Raw genomic sequence first — 18521 nt, forward strand, 5'->3', positions numbered from 1 at the left:
TCAATACCACTCCCAGGATCTTTAGTCGAACACATAGCCCCACATTGCAGTATTTAGAGTCCGATTGGTTAGAGATGATTCTAAAAATGATCAACAAGTTGTGATAATCTTCCTCTAAGACTTTACTGGATGTTGTTCTTCTTGGAGTCGAGGTAAAGAAGAAGTATCTGACAAACCTTGGAATTTCTTTCCTCCCGCAGAGGTAACTTCTTCCAGACAGAAGTTACTTGAAGTCCTTTTTAACACTTCCTCTGGAAACTTTTGGAATTAAACTTTCAAGAAACTGAAGAACTAAAAGTCTGTTTTTTTCTGTTCTTCCTCCTGGTTGGGTTTGAAATTCAGGCAAGAGCTGCTTTAGATTTTGTGGACTCCTCTCTGGAGTTGAACCAAAGAAGGAGTGTCTGAGGCCTTCTTGAGCTCAAAACTCTCCTTTCTGTGTTACTAACCTCCTTTTAATGACCAGTAGCTGGTTCTCTTCGAAGCTGCTACTGAAGACCTAGGGAGCCTCGAGTCTGCTGCCTCCTCTTGTGCAAAGGAACTTCCTGGCAGTCGGTGACTTGGGTTCTTTTTTGGCTTTGTTACCAAGATAAGACCACTTAAAATTGCCCTCCTGAAATTCCTTGTAGTTCTTTGCTAAGGGTTACCTTGAAGTTTGCGCTTTGTTTTTAGAAGAAGAATAGCTCTATAAAACTCGATCGACCAGCTCAAATCTTAATATAGAATAAAGACATGTTTCCACGGAAATGGTGAACAATGGAAAATATTTCATTTAATGTTGTTGCTATGAAAGTAAATATTATGCATATAATTTATGTAGACCGAAACATTTTAGAATAAATTCTTATAATAACTTTTAAATATTATTTTATTTTTATGTAACATATGAGCAGTATGTGTGTTATATTTGTTATAACGAACCTTGTAAAAATATTAAAACTGTTATCAAAGTTAGAAAGAGTGAATCAGATTAGATTAGGTAAAGTTACAAAAAACTCCCAATAGAGATGTCAAAACTTGAAATTTGCCCTTGTTAAATGATTATAAGTGTACTCATTCCGATTACAAAGTCTCAAACGAGTCATGTAGTGTTATTTTTTGTTACCACCTTGTGCAATGATTGGTAATTTAGGCACATATTACCTTCCTTCAAATCAAATCAGATCAAATAAAATAAATTTATAGTCATAAACTGCTTTTGACATTTATTGAGATTACACATAATTACATGTTAGCATTTTTGCAGACTGTGTTTCAACATTTTTATCATTATATCTTAAAACTATTTTGCTAATTCTAATTGAATAACCTCTTCTTTGACTTAATTGAGAATCAGTTAGACAATCCAAGTTCTTTCTTTAATTGTAGGAATAAGTGGTAATCACTTGAGGTTAGGACGAACTGTAAGAGGTGTGGCATTAGAGTCCAGTCAAATGCTATCATCAGTTTCTGGGTTTGATGAGAGACATGGGGTCATCGGAAAGAAACATTATACCTTAAGATGAAGGTGGATTCTTGTAAGACCAATAGCGCATATTACGGCACTTCACCTTACCATTAATTGTAAATTTCTCCTCATCTCACCAAAGGACATCATTAAAGAATTCAGGGTCTTCATTCAATCTCTCTTGGGTTCATAAACTAAAGTTTATGTACTAAAGATAACCCACTTTGCTAAGCTCTTGAAGTAGTGATAACTTGTTGGGGTGCATGTTGTTTCCGTGAAGGATTCTCAAAACTGTCATTTGACTCAAGCCAGAATCAGCCACTATCCTTCTGATTGAGTCCTGTGAGTTTTGTAGAGCAACCGCTAAAACATTGGCAAAATTTTTGCCTTGCAATCTTCTTACCTTTGTTGTGATTACAATGCAAACTTCCAGTTCCTCGAACACGATCATCTAGGCTTCGAAATACTTTTTGTAACTAAAGATGTCATTTAGCATTCAGTGTAAATGCAGCTGCTGCAGTGAAGTTTTGATAACACTCACTCAAACACCTCCATACTGGTTTAACTGGTACTGGGTTTTAAATAAATAAAATTAGAAATTAAGCAAAATTACTGTAATTTTACGTTGAGTAAGTATAAAAAACCGAATATTACAACTGTTGCAAGAGTAACAAACATAAAAAATAATGCTTCTAAGTTATTGTTTGCTTGTGTTCGGTACTGAATTGGCTGTTTCAAAATTAGTACACCAGGTTTTATAACAATGAACAAATGTGCATTATTGAAAAACAATGCACACTTTATCGGCTGACAAAGGTTGACAGTCAAATTCTAGAAAAACTAGATGCTAAAAAGGCCCTTAACTATTTTTGGTAACATTAGGAGTTACATAAGTTGTTCAATAACGTAACAAAACAAACCTGCTAAAACGCCCAATACATGTACAAGATAAATTGAAATAACTTTTTTTATCTGTGTCAAGGGGCCTTTGAAATGAAATACTACATTTTCCACCTTTACATTTAAAAATTAAGAGTAATTTTATCAAATTTTTGGCCACAAAATGTGGTGGGCAGGGATGCTACAGGTCAGGGAAATCAGGGAAGTCAGGGAAAAGTCAGGGAAAAATAAACAGGACTGGAAATCAGGGAAAAGTCAGGGAATCCGGTCTCAAGTCAGGGAAAAGTCAGGGAATTTCGACGTTGGTCAGGGAAAAATATAAAATCCCTTTACACAAATAAACTTACTGCCGCCGCGCCGAGTCCAAGCCTGCAGACGACCGCTTTTTAGCCTCAACACCGCTTTTTTCCACCCATTAATTGCCAAAAACCCTGGGGATTGCGTCGAAAAAAGTCAGGGAAAAATGAAAAACTTGGTCTGGAAATCAGGGAAAAGTCAGGGAATTTCATTATTGGACTCCTGTAGCAACCCTGGTGGGGGGGGGGGGAGGGTATAGTGTCTTCTACCTTTGCTTGTTATACTACTAAAATCAGTGGTCCAGGTGGTCGGTTCACCCTCTATAATTATATAAACGACCAAATTAAAAATTCTATTTATATGCTCTGAATTTAGCCTTTAAGTCAAAATTAATTAAAGATTGTCTTAAATTTACTATGTTCAGTAGCTAGATGGTTATAAATTTGTAGAAAACTTGTTTCTTCAACCATTTGTTCAAGCAGTTTTTGAATTTATTAACAATAAGAGTATGAATGGATTGTGGCATTTTGATGAATAATCTATTTTTCATGCAAAATATGCTATTATTTGTTCTTGTCAGTCTTACAGGTAGTAACCCTAGGGCATCATTTTTTTGCTTGTGTTATAATTATGTTACCAGAGCTAATTTTATATTTATGCAAATTTTCTTTTATGTCTATTAGACAGAAATATATATACAAACATGGGAGTGTCATTATTTTCAATTCTTTGAAAATAGGAAAACAAGATTCATAAAGTAATACCATACAAAAACGTACTAACCAACACATTGCTAATAAAACCCAGTTTGATTTTTCTTAATAAATAAGAAATTAAACTTACTTATCCAGCTAGATTTTTACAAAGTTATTGGATATGTACATCCCATTTCAAACTGCTGACAAAGTATTAGCCAATTTGTTTGAAAGACTCTGCCTAGATTAATTTACTTATTGAAATTAGTTGATTCTATCTCTTTTTATTGATATTTTGAACCAGCCTTCTGTAATATTCATTAATACACTTTTATCTACTTGCGATTTTTCAATTTCTTTTTCATTCCAAACTAAAGTATCATCAGAATATAATACTAATTTGCATGGTATACTGCTTGAGATATTATTAATTGTGATTAAAAATAGGAAGGGCCCAAGACAGATCCCTGAGGAACACCAGATTTAATTAACTGAAAATTAGATCCAACATTATTTTTTATATACATTTGTTTCCTGAACACAAGTAGGATATCATTGAGCCAAATTCTTTACCCCTAACCATAACATTGCAATTCTTTCAAAAATATTCATGAAATTAATATACAATCAAACACTGGTCAAATCAATCAGTGTAGCACATATCAACATGTTATCTTCAAAACTATTCAAACATAATATTAACAACACATTCAACAGTCTAAATTGTATTAAAAAAATTAAAATCTGGTATAAAATTAAAATTATATACAAAGCAAATTTATATATATATATATATATATATATTTTTCTTGTGTTCGTGTGAATGTGACTGAACTCCTCCTAAACGACTGGACCGATTTTGATTAAATTTTGTGTGTGTTTTTTTCAATGGAATTCGAGAATGCTTTAGATTCACATTTTGGTCCACTGGAAAATGTTTTTTTAATTAATATTTCATTTGTAAGTAGTTGTTGATTTTGGAGTGTTTTACATTGGATCCGGCAGACTGCGCTACAGTACATAATACAAAGTCAACTGATACTTAACAGTTGTTAATACTGTCAGCTGAAGTTCGTCAAAGAGGCAGAAAAATGTAATGTTTAGAAAATTGTTATTGTAAAGTGCTTGTTCAGTAGTGTAATGCAGAGTGCATAGAAGAAGTTATTACCTAATTTTCAGTTTAGATAGCACCAATGGTCAATAAACTATATAATACAATGAAAATACTATTAAACGCTGTTATAAGCACCTCATTGCACAAAGCTGTGAGTGTTTGCTCATAAGGTAATCGAATTTGGTTAGATCGAAGGTAAATGAAAAGAGCCGAGAGAAGAAGCCTTATGATCAAAATTGGTTTTCTTTGATACATTTTCTTGATCCGACCATAAGGCAAACTCCACAATAATACTAGAAATGTCTTAGACAGAAAACTAATTTTAACATACCGAATTTGATTCTTTATAACCTAATTAGTGTATCGAGGTTCATCTCTATAGATTGATTGTACTGAATAACTTATCAAAGCATAAACCACGAAAGATAGAGGCACGAAATATGGTACATACTTTCATAATGCACCCAAGAGGCTCACTACTATCAAGTATCTCAGGAATGTTTAGGATATGATAGAAAAATAATATGTGAATATAGTGTACTGGTTTTCAACAGAAAATTGTGTGCAAAGCCACGGGCAACTGCTAGTATATAATAGATCTTTAAAGCATGATTCAAAACTTTTACTTATTACTGGGATTAGAGCACCTCTTCACTTAAATGAGTCACTTATGTTAGGTTGCTTTCCTTCCACTTCTACAAACAACCATCTACACTCCCCAATCACTGCCAATCCTCAATAAAAAAATTGTTATCTGTCAACATGAATACTCAGCTGTGCAAATTATTTAGTCGTTACTCTTTTAGGCCAGAAAATAGGTGATGCAAAAGTGTTTTGCTACTCCTTTTCCACTAAAATTCATAATCGTGAAACACAATGTTTCAGTTATGAGATAATTTTTTGGTAAATTTTGTGATTATAAAAACATTAGAACAAACACTAAATTTAAATAATAAACATAATAGTTTTAAGTTATTTAAATAATTTGGAAATACAAAATGTTCAGCTATCCAAGTAGTAGAACTACAGTATAGAGGTGTTCTGATTAGTTAGGTAGTTTTGAAGTTACAGTACTTGTTGGAAAGGAAACAGTGTTAAGGGTAAATTATGTAATGAGTGATTATATCATCCATAGTATAGGTCAAATACAGTGAAGAAAATTTAACTCTTAACTCATCACTAAGTACTGTAGTACTATATTTTTTTATATACAATAGAAATTATAAAAACTAAATCTTTACAAGAAAATTAATTTTTTGGGTCATTAAAATTAATTAAATTAAAATGTTGTTTGTTAACAGGTATTTGGCACATTTATTGTCATCATCTGGTCCACCCCAGTGTTTGCTCTTGTGATTGTTCCATTAGGAATTCTCTACTACTCCATACAGGTAAGAACCTTTATTTAAAAGTTCATAGCAAGAAATTAAGTTGAATAATTTTTGGAGCTAAAAGTTGTACTAAGTACGGAATTTAACTTATATTGTTAATATTTTATACTAAAAATTTCAATTTGTTTTAGCTCCCCCATTACCAAATAAAGCTACTGGATAGCATAAAGTATAGACATTGCACAGTCTATAAATAATTCATATCATACAAAAATGTTGAATATTTTATTTTGATAAAGGTAATGCATTCATTTTTACTTAAAAAAATAAAATACAGTATCAATTAAATGGAACATAATACAGTTTTTAAAGTATAGTTTATTGTAGAAATATGGTAATTTTACTAATAAAATTCATCACAAGTTGCATTACAATTATTAGCCATTCACCATCTTGAAACGTGTTTATGTTATGGGATCTATGACAAAATTAATTAAGCAAGCAAGAAGGCATTTCATTTTCCAAATTCTCACCTTTTTGTTAATGGTATAGTTACAATAAGAGACATAAATCACACAGTTGTTAAGAAAACTAATCAAAATATCAGATGGATACATCGTGAGCAAGATGCTTATCTATTGGAAAACATTTTGACGACTTATTTTTTGCAAGGAATGGTCTGCATCTGAATCAGAAGGGAACTGACAACTTATGTAGAATAATTAGTAAAATGGTTTCATTGGAGTATGATGATTTCAAGTATTTTGTTTGATAATAAATACTCTCAAGTGGGTTTTGAATACACATGAATTCCTTTTGGAATATGAATATTTCTACTTGTTACATTAGATAGTTGAAATGCCTTGTCAGTTGAATAATTTTACAATTTTGGGAATTGGCTCGAGTAACTACTGAACATGTGTGCTACCATCACTAAAACTGCATTTTCGGTTATTTTAAATTTGATTTACTTAAACAATATGTTGATAGATTTCCAATACAATGTTCTAAACAAAGTTCTACTTGTGAATTATTTGTAAAATACTTGTGTTTTGAGTTGTTTAACCTGACATTTTTAAATGACCACCACCTTGAAATGAATATATGTACACTTTTCATTATAGCTAATCATATATACTTTATTGATGTTTAATATTCATGCAAAATTTGCTTAATATATGTGTAAGGGGTTTAAAGTGAACCTCATAGGATGATGTGTGAGAGTCCAAAACTATAATGTCATAACGTACAGTTATCTTTTGTTTCTTATCAACTCGATGAAAAATTGTAAAGCAAACATAAAGTTATAGACAAATAAATGTTCAACCAATCTACATTAATAATATGTTATATTTTTCATATAACAAATATTTAGCTCTAAATATTTAATATTTAAAGCATAGACAAAAAAGAAAAAATGTCTGCTATCAAAACAAAAAACTCTTAGTATAATCATAACTTTTCAATTTAAACTGTCAAATAAGACAAATTCATCTCAGGTTTAACTATAATTTTTCTGTAAAGTATACATACTTACTTATTGATAATAAGCTATAAAATATTAAATAATGCAAGGTGCTTCTCTTTCATTAATATGAAATTCTTTTAGGATATGTTAAATTTTGTTATATTCATTTATGAAATTTGAATTCAGAAGTATTGTGATTTGTATGTATTCTAAACATTCAGTACCGTAAGTAACATAATAGTAAGAGCTTATAAGCATCATTATATTTTGATCTCCTAAATAGCTGATTTTCACCACTGCACGGCACAGGTTAGAGAGAGTAGGGATGGGGCTCACACTTTTATGATGAACTCATCCATATATTGATGAGGTTAAGTGGTAGAGAGGACTTTATAGTCCTAACTTCGCCTCTAATAAAGACAGTTTTCATTTCATTTCATATTCTTAGAAACCATGATTTTGACAAAACTGTGATATTAGTGCTGCTGTGTCTGTGTTGTTGGGATAATTACCTTTTACTTTTCTATTACGTTAAGATATAAGTTTTAATACTGTATATTACAGAATGTGTCATTTATTCAAAAGCAAAAGTTTTATTTATACCGTTTTGAATTGTGTTTTAATTTACATACGTAACTACAAAAACAAAAAATTAAAAATTATGCGCATTAATTTAATTTTAAATAGAATAAAGTTTGATGTACCATAAACATAAAATTGTATGGGTAACGTTCCAGCAATATTCAACACAGTAATTTATGCCTTCAAAAAGTAAACTAACAATATCAGTAGTACAGTTGTGTAAATAACTTATGCTCTTCATGTAACAGTTTCGTAACCAGCTTTAATAGTATCCGGCCTACCCCATCACCAGATTGTCAGATATGACAGGTTTACTGTATTAAAAAAAAATTCAAATTATTTTTTATTTAAATCTGAGCATTTGAGGTTTCATGCTAATAAAACGTGATATAACTTTTTCTGTTCTGTTGCAGGTTATCTATGTAACTACATCTAGACAACTGAAGAGGATTGAGTCAGTATCCCGGTCTCCCATTTACTCTCACTTCAGTGAAACTCTCTCAGGTCAGTCAGTTTTATCAGTGTTATATGACTGATGCTGGTTATAAATATACTGTAATTTATAATATAATTATGCTTTCTAGTAACATAGTTAGATATGCTTGTTGATGTTAGCTTATGGTCTATTCTGTATTTATCTGGACAGCAGATTTTATACACAAAAAAGAACATATCAGATACTGCCACAAATGATTTTTTTAACTTCCATGTCTGCAAAGATTGCATGTTAACAACGATTTTTAATTCATAGTATTGGCCATTCACTATGGTGTGTTGTGAAAAATGTAAACTGGTATTTATAGAAAATATTTAAAAAACTAAAAAAGTAATAGACCATACCTACCTGTTTAAAAAATTAAATCCCTGCTGTCTTGAAAATATTATAATAGTTGTAAACAAATACAGGTCTATAAAAATATTGTTTTTCAACAATATATATTTATTTTATAATGAATCATATAACCTTGATAAGAATGCTGTATGAATGTAAAAGCCTATCTTGAAGATAATTTATTTTAATAATAGAATATATATATATATATATATATATATATATATATATATATATATATATATTAAAATAATTGAGAAAAATGTCTTACAAATATTGAGTTACGATACTGACACAAAGGCTTACAAACTTGTTCATGGTATGATAATATAATCGTGCCTGTTTAGGTTTCAATTAGTTACAAATCATTGTAAGTTGTGTTCACTCATATTTGTTATGTTATCCTCATTATAAATCCGAAAGAGAGTTTGTTTGTTACACTTTCACACGTAAACTATTCAACTGATTACATTAAAATTTTGCATGGCGATTCTTAGGATCCCTGGCAGTGGTGGTCTTTCCTATGGCACCGCCAATAGGTATGATTTGGCCGGCTGCCCCTTTGTGAATTTATAGGAAAAGCCCCAATATAAATAATATAACTTTTATTATTATATACGTATTTACAGGGTGTAAATTAAGTCCTGATATATTCTATTCGGTTTGAGATATCGATGTAAAATCTTCACCATACCTATTAAAATACTTTTTTGGACTCCTCTGTTGCTTCGAGTTGGGCGTGATATGCGAAACCCATTTTTTGTCTCCAGTTATGATCTGACTCAAGAAGCTGTCACCTTCTTCCTGATAGCAAGTCAAGAACTTCATCACACACTCAAATCTTTGGTTTTGTTGTCCTCTGTGAGGAATTTTGGGATCTAATGGAAGCATAGTTTCCTAAACTGTATGTGTTCAGAAACAATGTTGTAAAACACTGATCTCGGCTAGTCAGGAAATTCGTTTTAGAGACGTGTTATTATGAAGCGCCTGTTCTCATGAATCCTCGCTTCAACTGAAGCCACCAAATCGTCTCTAACCAAAGGAGGGTGACCTGAGCTGTCCTCATCATGGACGTTGTCACGGCCATCTTTGAATTGTCTTACCCACTTATGCACTTTTCTTTCACTCATAACAGTATCATCGTATTCTTTGCAAATCTGTCAATGAATTTTTGTACCAGGCAGGTTCCTTGCTGACAAAAACTGTATTACTCAGCGAACCTCACACATGGCGGGCAAGTTGATAGTCGTAAACATTTTGAAAGCACATACCAGAACCGTACAGATAAGCTACAGAACTGAAACTAAGCACAGATATTCCCGAGGTATGCTGGTACACGATGCACGCACTTATTGCAGTATGCGTGTGAACTACTAGTGCCTACAACAAAATGGACCTTACTTAAAAAAAATTGTATAATAATATTTTTTTAATAACTAATATTATTAATATCTACTACAGTTATGGAATATTAACACTTTGAGTGCTGGCCCTAAATAACATGTAACTCTGTAGAATGCTGGGCGTTTTTGGTGGTTTTCAAAAATTTATTTAAAAAAAAGGATTTAATGTATAAGAAAAATACATGCCTTAATTCAGTTTACTTTTTTCTTGTAACATGAGATTGTTAGTTTTTTTTTTCAAAAACTACACATAAAAATTGTTTTTGAAAAACATATATTTTTTGAAAAAAAAAAAATTATTTTTTGAGACAGTTTTTTTATCTAACAGACTAAACTAAGCATATATACAATTATTTACAATGACCCATTTACAAATATAAACTCTCCTTTGAATAATACAAATCATGTTTTATGTTTTGTAGTTTTTTGACAAAAAAACTATGCCGACATATTGGTGCGTCGGCATCACTTTCGCCGTCAGTACTGTTTTCAGCATCTGTAACAAATAATATACTATGTAAAATATGAATATATTTTCATTTTATTCATATGAATAGAATATTCGTTGAATAAAGTTAATTTATTATAATACAAATTATAGTTTGATTCACGAAAACAATAACATACCCAAACTTGTAGACTGATGTTTATGTGATAAATAGACTTATTCTTACCTGAAACATATGTCTCATCTTCTTCCATGAAATCAGGATCGATGTCAGAATCATCAAAAATACTATCAACACCAATAAAACTATCTTCATCTAATACACCACTGATCGCAACGCCGTTGGAGCTGCGAGAAGCCATGATTGCGACATCGACTGTTGGCTGCAAAGAACGTCACGTCAGCGGCGGCACGTAAACAAAGCGACCGAAGTTGCTTTGTTATTAAGCTCATTCAATACATCTGATGCTTTCTAGCAGTGAATACCCAAATAACATTGTAGAGTAGGCAAAACCCGTTTAAATACGGACAATGTAATATAATACCAATTGAAATGACAACCACGTAAAACTACGGGATTAGCACTCTAAGTGTTAAGAGAAGTAACGTGATGGATAATAAAATATTATTATATTCTATATTATGTACTATATTCAATATAATTTATTTTGAATACATACTTTAAATATATACCTTCCTAATTTTGTGAGTGGAAAATTTCAACAAAATATTATTTTAAAAATTTTAAGTAAACATTATACAAACAAGAGAAATTCACTTATATTTTCATTTCTATATAATAATTTTTAATAAAAAAATAATTATAACTATTATCATTAATGCACTTTTCATGTGGTTCATAGTTTTTTCATATTTTATCACGAAAAAAAGAAAAATTGGTAGACTAAGTATTACTAATGAAAATGTAATCTTACATTTGTCTTTTATTAATTGTCCAAATCCAAACCCTCCGCCGTGACGGATATAAGCTTCAGGGTTCCGAATTGCAAGATTAATTTGTTCTTTGAGTATACACAGTAATACAGTAGACAGAATATGACATTTCTCTCCAGTGACAAAAATGGCCATTCTGTTCATTCTCTTTGTGTACTGCACATACATTATCGGAGCTATATCTAAGTAGGGAAAAGTATTCTGTAAGTTCTCTTCTCTGAGGAACTTGCTCATAGAAAGAGGTTTGCATGTGACATTATTGCATTTTATCAATTTTGTATGTGCTCACTTCTAAATGGTAACTCCAGATCACTGTTATAAAGGTTCTGCAGTTTTGTTGCATGTTCTACAATGACTGGTGGTTGTTTGTTTGAAAGGTCATAAAATACTGAAATCCTATCAGCTATTATAGAACACCCTTTCTCTTTAAGTCAGTCTTATGTCTGTCAATAACAACATACAATGTTTCCACTTTAAATTTGTAAATACAAGTTGTCTACTCTCACTGTAAGGAAATCTCCATTCTTCTCCATTCGCTTCATCTGGATGATGTTTTCTTTTGAGCAATTGTTTAAAAGAACTGCCATAATCACTCACCATTAACATTGATCCATTGCAATATTTGTATATACGTCAGACATATCATAGAGTCATATATTCTACAAGAGAATCTTCGAGTAGATTTACTCTCTCAACAGACATATCAACACTTCCAATATATTTTCACTTACGTTTTCAAACCTTTCTATCTGTCCAAATCTCCAACATAAATGCAGTTTCCAGTCTGTACATGCCATTAACATTATCAGAAGCTTTATTTCTTGCGAGAGGTTTTTCACACAGGTCATTCTGATAAATATGCGGGACTTCAATTATAGTTTTCCAGTTTTCACACAAGTTTCTGCAAGCATCTTTACGTGCATACCACCCGGTGCTGCAAAAATTTCCACCGTTTTGTAGAACCAATGAAGAAATTATACGAGCATATATTTTGTACTAAAATTATAAATGTGCATGCTTCCTGGTAACAATTTGCAGCACATGTGCCCAAAGTTAAGTAAATAAGTTGAGTGAATATGCAGCATATTAGACAGTGTTTTGAAGATGACTTATGTAATACAATCTTGTAAACTGGAGTGAATCCCAGACATATTTTTTGTGTTATCCCCCCACCCCCCCCCCCCCCCACCCCCCCCCCCCCCCACCCCCCCCCCCCCCCACCCCCCCCCCCCCCCACCCCCCCCCCCCCCCACCCCCCCCCCCCCCACAAGCTGACAATGAAATAAACTTGAGGATAGTCATACATAAGATTAATTTTTATATCGCCAAGTTTCAACTTGATTCAGCATTTTTGTTCCTTCTTGACGATAGAAAAATTCTTAAGGGTTTTTATACAGGGTGAGAAAAAAAAAAGTATTGGAATACGCTCTTCCACTAATTTTGTATGGCTCTCACTTATACAAATTAAATTTCTGTTACATCACCACTTGTATTAAGAACCTAGGTTTTTTTGGAGACCAGTGGGGACATTTTTATCCTTTTCAGGGGGACGGGCGCCGTCGAGGAGTCTGGACGGAAAATACATCTCTAAACCGCACTTAAAAAGGTTTGACACCTATCAGGCCAGGAGGTACGGGGGCCCAGTAGTGAATTTTTCCCCCATGACAAAGAGAAATTTAGTAATTTTTGTCTACTGTGACAATGTAACTAATTTTACTTCTTACAGTAGTATGTTTTATGCTCGGTGTATGTAAATTTGAAAAACAATTTCCAAAAAAAAATTAATTTTTTTTTACCTGCCTACATTTTGCTTGGAATAACAGTAAAATAGGGGTTTTCCTGTCTTGTCTTGAAGAAACTGAGAGTATTCAATAATACCACCTTAACTCCTTCCACCATCAACATGAGGTCAAGGTCCAGTCCCTCCAGCCCTTTTATCTCAGGCAAACATAAACTGGTTTAGGCAATACAAACAGTACTGTCACAGCAAAAACTCCACAGTTTTGTATTTTTAATATCAGCTTGGTTTTTAGTCTACGTTATAATTTCGTCCACGTAAGATAAAGTTGAAAGTCTTCACTAGAAGGTACTGTGATAGTTATACATTTTTTTTACTTAAGTGTTTACATTTTATTCTACTAGTTTTAAAAGCAATGTCACTTAGTGAGTTTGAGAGAATCACGCTGCTTATGATGCGTGGGTATGGATATCTAGTTCGTCCCTATGAAGAAACAGCGCATTTGTTTAATGACACTTTTCTTGATAGACCCCCAATTAGTAAGTCAACAGTGTTTAAGACAGTAAAAATATTTGAAGAAACTAGAACATTCAAAGATCGCGAAAGAAGTGGCAGGCCTAAATCGGCAACAAATGAACAAAAATCTTTTGATGTACTCCAAAACATTTGTTGAAAATCCCAGCACCTCGGCCAGAGTGGCTGCAGAAGATCTTGATTTGAGCCATACCTCAGTGTTGAATGTTTTACACAAAAAACAAGTATCACCTTTTAAAGTAACCCTAACCCAAGAACTTGCAGAGGATGATTTTGATCGAAGGACCTGAATTTTGCGAAATAATGATGAGAAAGTGTGACGAAATTCAAAATTTTTTAAGTTCGATATTGTTTTCAGGATGAAGCTACATTCTTTGTTAATGGACAAGTTAATAGGCATAATTGCCGTTACTGGGGCCGACCATAATCCACACTGGATGATAGAAGGCCACACACAAAGGCCTCAGAAAGTGAATATGTGGGCTGGAGTAATAAACAATAACATTGTTAGGACCCTTTGTGATAGATGGAAATCTAACAGGAGAAATATATTTCAATATGTTGACAAATAACATTTTGCCAGCAGTGCGTGTTCTTCTTGGGGCAAATTTTAATGCAGTATGGTTTTCAGCAAGATGGAGCAACGCCCCATTACTAATTGCGGGTGCGCAATGTTTTTAGAGGAAGTGTTTCCTAACCGTTGGATTGGTCGCAGGGGTACCGTTGAGTGGCCGGCTAGGTCACCGGATCTTAATCCACTAGATTTCTTTTTGTGGGGCTTCTTAAAAGATAATGTGTATAAAACTAAAACCAGCCAACATTGAGGAGCTGACAAATCGTTTATTAGAAGAAGCAAGAAGAATTACACCCGAGATGCTTCAAAATGTGACTGCAGTAGGTTTTTATAATAGGACTAGCTCATTGCCAACAAGTGTTCAGAGAGCAGTTTGAGCACCTCCTTTAAAAGGTATGGTTATTTTTTGTAATACATAGATAATTTTTAATTTAATTCTTTTGGATAATTGTGTTCCCATAAAGTGTCATTTTCAGTCAGAACAGTTTACTTGAGACTGTGAAATTGCGGAGAAATAATAATTAATCAAACGTTACTTATGAAATTCAAAACGGCCCGTACTCTGGATAGGGTCAACCTTTTTAAGTGTGGTTTGCGGTAATGAGTTTCTCTTTACTAGACCTTTAATTTGATACCAAACTCGGCCTATGCTTACATTTAAGATTTTCGTCCGACTCCTCACGGGCCGTTCCCCTGAAAAGATAAAATGTCCCCAATGGTCTCAAAAACTAGGTTTCTTAATACAAGTGGTGATGTACAAAATGTAATTTGTAAAAGTGAAGCCATACAAAATTAGTGAAAGCGTTTCCATACTTTTTTTCCACCCTATGTAGTAAATATCTTGAATACCACTCTAGATATAAACCAAAAGCTTAGGATACCATATATATATAGGTATGCCATATACATTCACTCTACATAAAACACTCTTTCTCTATGTCCTTCAATAACTGAACAAGTATTATACTTCAGTTTTTTACTCAAATATTAATTTTATTTTACTTGCATTGTAAACACAATTTAATAATAATTGTTGTTATATAGTTCAATTTATTACCATTTTTTTCTAATAAACATTTAAGATATTTTACCTATTTATAGAATTTCTTATGCTGTTTTAAAGCTGTAATCTTATACTATATGTATTTATATACACCCTTTGTACTTAGGTGTGTCAAGTTGTGTTAATCTGTGTGATCTGATGATATAGTGAAAAGATTTTCAATTTGTTCTTATACTTTCCAAGGAGGTGACTGGCTAACTCAGGTTAAGCCTGTTGTTGTATGCATAACATATTGATTTATAATATACAGAATAAGTATCTTTCAACTCATAAACAAGCAAGTATTTATTAATTATGTTTTATTTGCTAGTTTCTTAAGCTCTTGTTTGATGTTTCCAGGTGGTTGGGAATCCGACTTGAGACCATAGCAAATATTTTAATTTTCTTTGCAGCTTTTTTTGCTGTATTAGGCAGAGATTCACTGGATCCAGGAATCGTAGGGCTCTCCATTAGTTATGCTTTACAGGTGAGTACATTTAGCAAATGTTAGAACAATGTGCACAATCAAAAGATTTTATTTTATAATTTTAGTTATTTTAGTGCACTGGAAATTATTAATTTTGTATTCAAAATTGACTTGACTCGTGCAGATATCAAAATAATATAATCATATGTTATTTATTTCAAATTAATAAAAAATAAAACCCCTTTTATAATATACTATTCAAAAATATCAATGCTTTAGGTGTTTTCACAGTTATAACATGCACAGACAGATAGAAGACACTTTCAATGGACAGATATGTAACAGTTTCAATATAGATAAAGAAGTAGAGTTTCACCCCAAACATCAATGCTTTAGGTGTTTTACATATTACAGTTATAACGTGTACAGACAGATAGAAATTGAGACTTTCAATGGAACAGATATGTAACAGTTTCAATATAGATAAAGAAGTAGAGTTTCACCCCAAACATCAATGCTTTAGGTGTTTTACATATCACAGTTATAACATGCACAGACAGATAGAAATTGAGACTTTCAATGGACAGATATGTAACAGTTTCAATATAGATAAAGAAGTAGAGTTTCACCCCAAACATCAATGCTTTAGGTGTTTTACATATCACAGTTATAACATGTACAGACAGATAGAAATTGAGACTTTCAATGGACAGATATGTAACAGTTTCAATATAGATAAAGAAGTAGAGTTTCACCCCAAACATCAATGCTTTAGGTGTTTTACATATCACAGTTATAACATGTACAGACAGATAGAAATTGAGACTTTCAATGGACAGATATGTAACAGTTTCAATATAGATAAAGAAGTAGAGTTTCACCCCAAACATCAATGCTTTAGGTGTTTTACATATCACAGTTATAACATGTACAGACAGATAGAAAATTGAGACTTTCAATGGACAGATATGTAACAGTTTCAATATAGATAAAGAAGTAGAGTTTCACCCCAAAACATCAATGCTTTAGGTGTTTTACATATCACAGTTATAACATGTACAGACAGATAGAAATTGAGACTTTCAATGGACAGATATGTAACAGTTTCAATATAGATAAAGAAGTAGAGTTTCACCCCAAACATCAATGCTTTAGGTGTTTTACATATCACAGTTATAACATGTACAGACAGATAGAAATTGAGACTTTCAATGGACAGATATGTAACAGTTTCAATATAGATAAAGAAGTAGAGTTTCACCCCAAACATCAATGCTTTAGGTGTTTTACATATCACAGTTATAACATGTACAGACAGATAGAAATTGAGACTTTCAATGGACAGATATGTAACATTTTCAATATCGATGAAGAGGTAGAGTTTTACCCCAAATTTAACTCTTTAGGTGATTTTGTTCCACAGGTATCATGTGTACAGACAGACAAAATTGAATAATTGGATTTGCTCATCAGCAACTGGTGCTAGAGTTTGCGCTAACCAACTTTTCTAAGCCAATAAGAAAAAAAAAAAAAAAATTACAGTAGCAATCTCAATTTATTACCTAAATATTCAACAAGCGAGTAATATATCAGCAAGTCTATTTAAGGAATCTTACTGAATATATCTCAAGGTATTTGACATGTTCCTAAGTGTAATATTGGGCTACCATTCAGTGTTTCAGTTAAAAAAAACGGAAATGCGAGGAGCAATGCCAAAACCCATTCCGCAAAGAGTAACTGCATCTGGGGAGTAGAATTTTCCCTACCATTCTAACTCACTGTACATATTGCGTAGAAAACCTGCTTCACTGTGCTGATCTATTAGTAGTAATTATTTGACTATTTAGCTTAACTCATTTGCAAAAACCTATTAGATGTACTTTCTGGTAAGTTGCAGTGAGATAAAAATGTCTATAGAATGTACTTCCACAGAAACAGCTGTTAACTTTATTTTTAAGACAAAAAGGTATTACATTGCTTAACAACTGGCCTCCTTAATAAAACAAATATTTTTAAAGTCAGTTACTCAAATACTCAAATATAACCCAGAGAGAAGAGAGTGGGGTTCCACCACTTAGTCACATCACTATTGAAAAATTTTGTTTCCAATATAAATTGAGTTATTCTGTTTAACATAAATGTTTCATTGTGTACAAATAAAAATGTAAAATCCCATGAAGGTGTGCTGGAACTATTAAATATGTATACAATTTTCAAAAGCTTTGTCACCTTTCTTTAGAACTAGCATGTTTTACAACTGAAAACAATCCAATTAGAAGCATTCATTAAAGAAATCATGCATAATCAATCATGGGTTTAAAGTATTTCTTCAAATATTTTAAATGAATAAGACCATCATACTTTTTGGAGAAGCTAGATCTCATCCACGGATTCAAAACTGCATTAAATTCTAAAATTGTAACCATTAATTACAAGACATTATCATTTTAAGGCATTTATGCTTATGAATTTGTATTAGATATTTTTATTTATTTGTTTGAATTTTGGAATAATTGTTTTAAGTGTTTAGATAAAGAATACATTTACAAAACATATTAATACACAATCTTTAAAGTAGTTGATAAATATTTTATTTTTGTTGAAGATAACTTTTGTTATGAATGCTGCTGTAAGAATGGCTTCAGAAATAGAGACGAGCATTGTTTCTGTGGAGAGGATAAAAGAGTACGCTCAACTTCCTCAGGTAATTTGTATGTTATGTTGCTATGGTATAGGTA

General features: G+C 32.2%; 1 protein-coding gene across 1 annotated transcript in view; it reads left to right on the top strand.

Moving 5' to 3' along the window:
• Nucleotides 1-18521, top strand: part of LOC124375220 (multidrug resistance-associated protein 1-like) — a 160864-nt gene that overhangs the window by 132944 nt on the left and 9399 nt on the right. Inside the window, exons 25-28 of the mRNA XM_046833347.1 lie at nucleotides 5752-5841; nucleotides 8245-8352; nucleotides 15688-15843; nucleotides 18389-18487. Of these exons, the coding sequence (XP_046689303.1) occupies nucleotides 5752-5841; nucleotides 8245-8352; nucleotides 15688-15843; nucleotides 18389-18487 (453 nt within the window). The remainder of the gene's footprint in view (nucleotides 1-5751; nucleotides 5842-8244; nucleotides 8353-15687; nucleotides 15844-18388; nucleotides 18488-18521) is intronic.

This window comes from Homalodisca vitripennis, chromosome 1 (assembly GCF_021130785.1).
Source record: "Homalodisca vitripennis isolate AUS2020 chromosome 1, UT_GWSS_2.1, whole genome shotgun sequence".
Classification (NCBI taxonomy): domain Eukaryota; kingdom Metazoa; phylum Arthropoda; class Insecta; order Hemiptera; family Cicadellidae; genus Homalodisca; species Homalodisca vitripennis.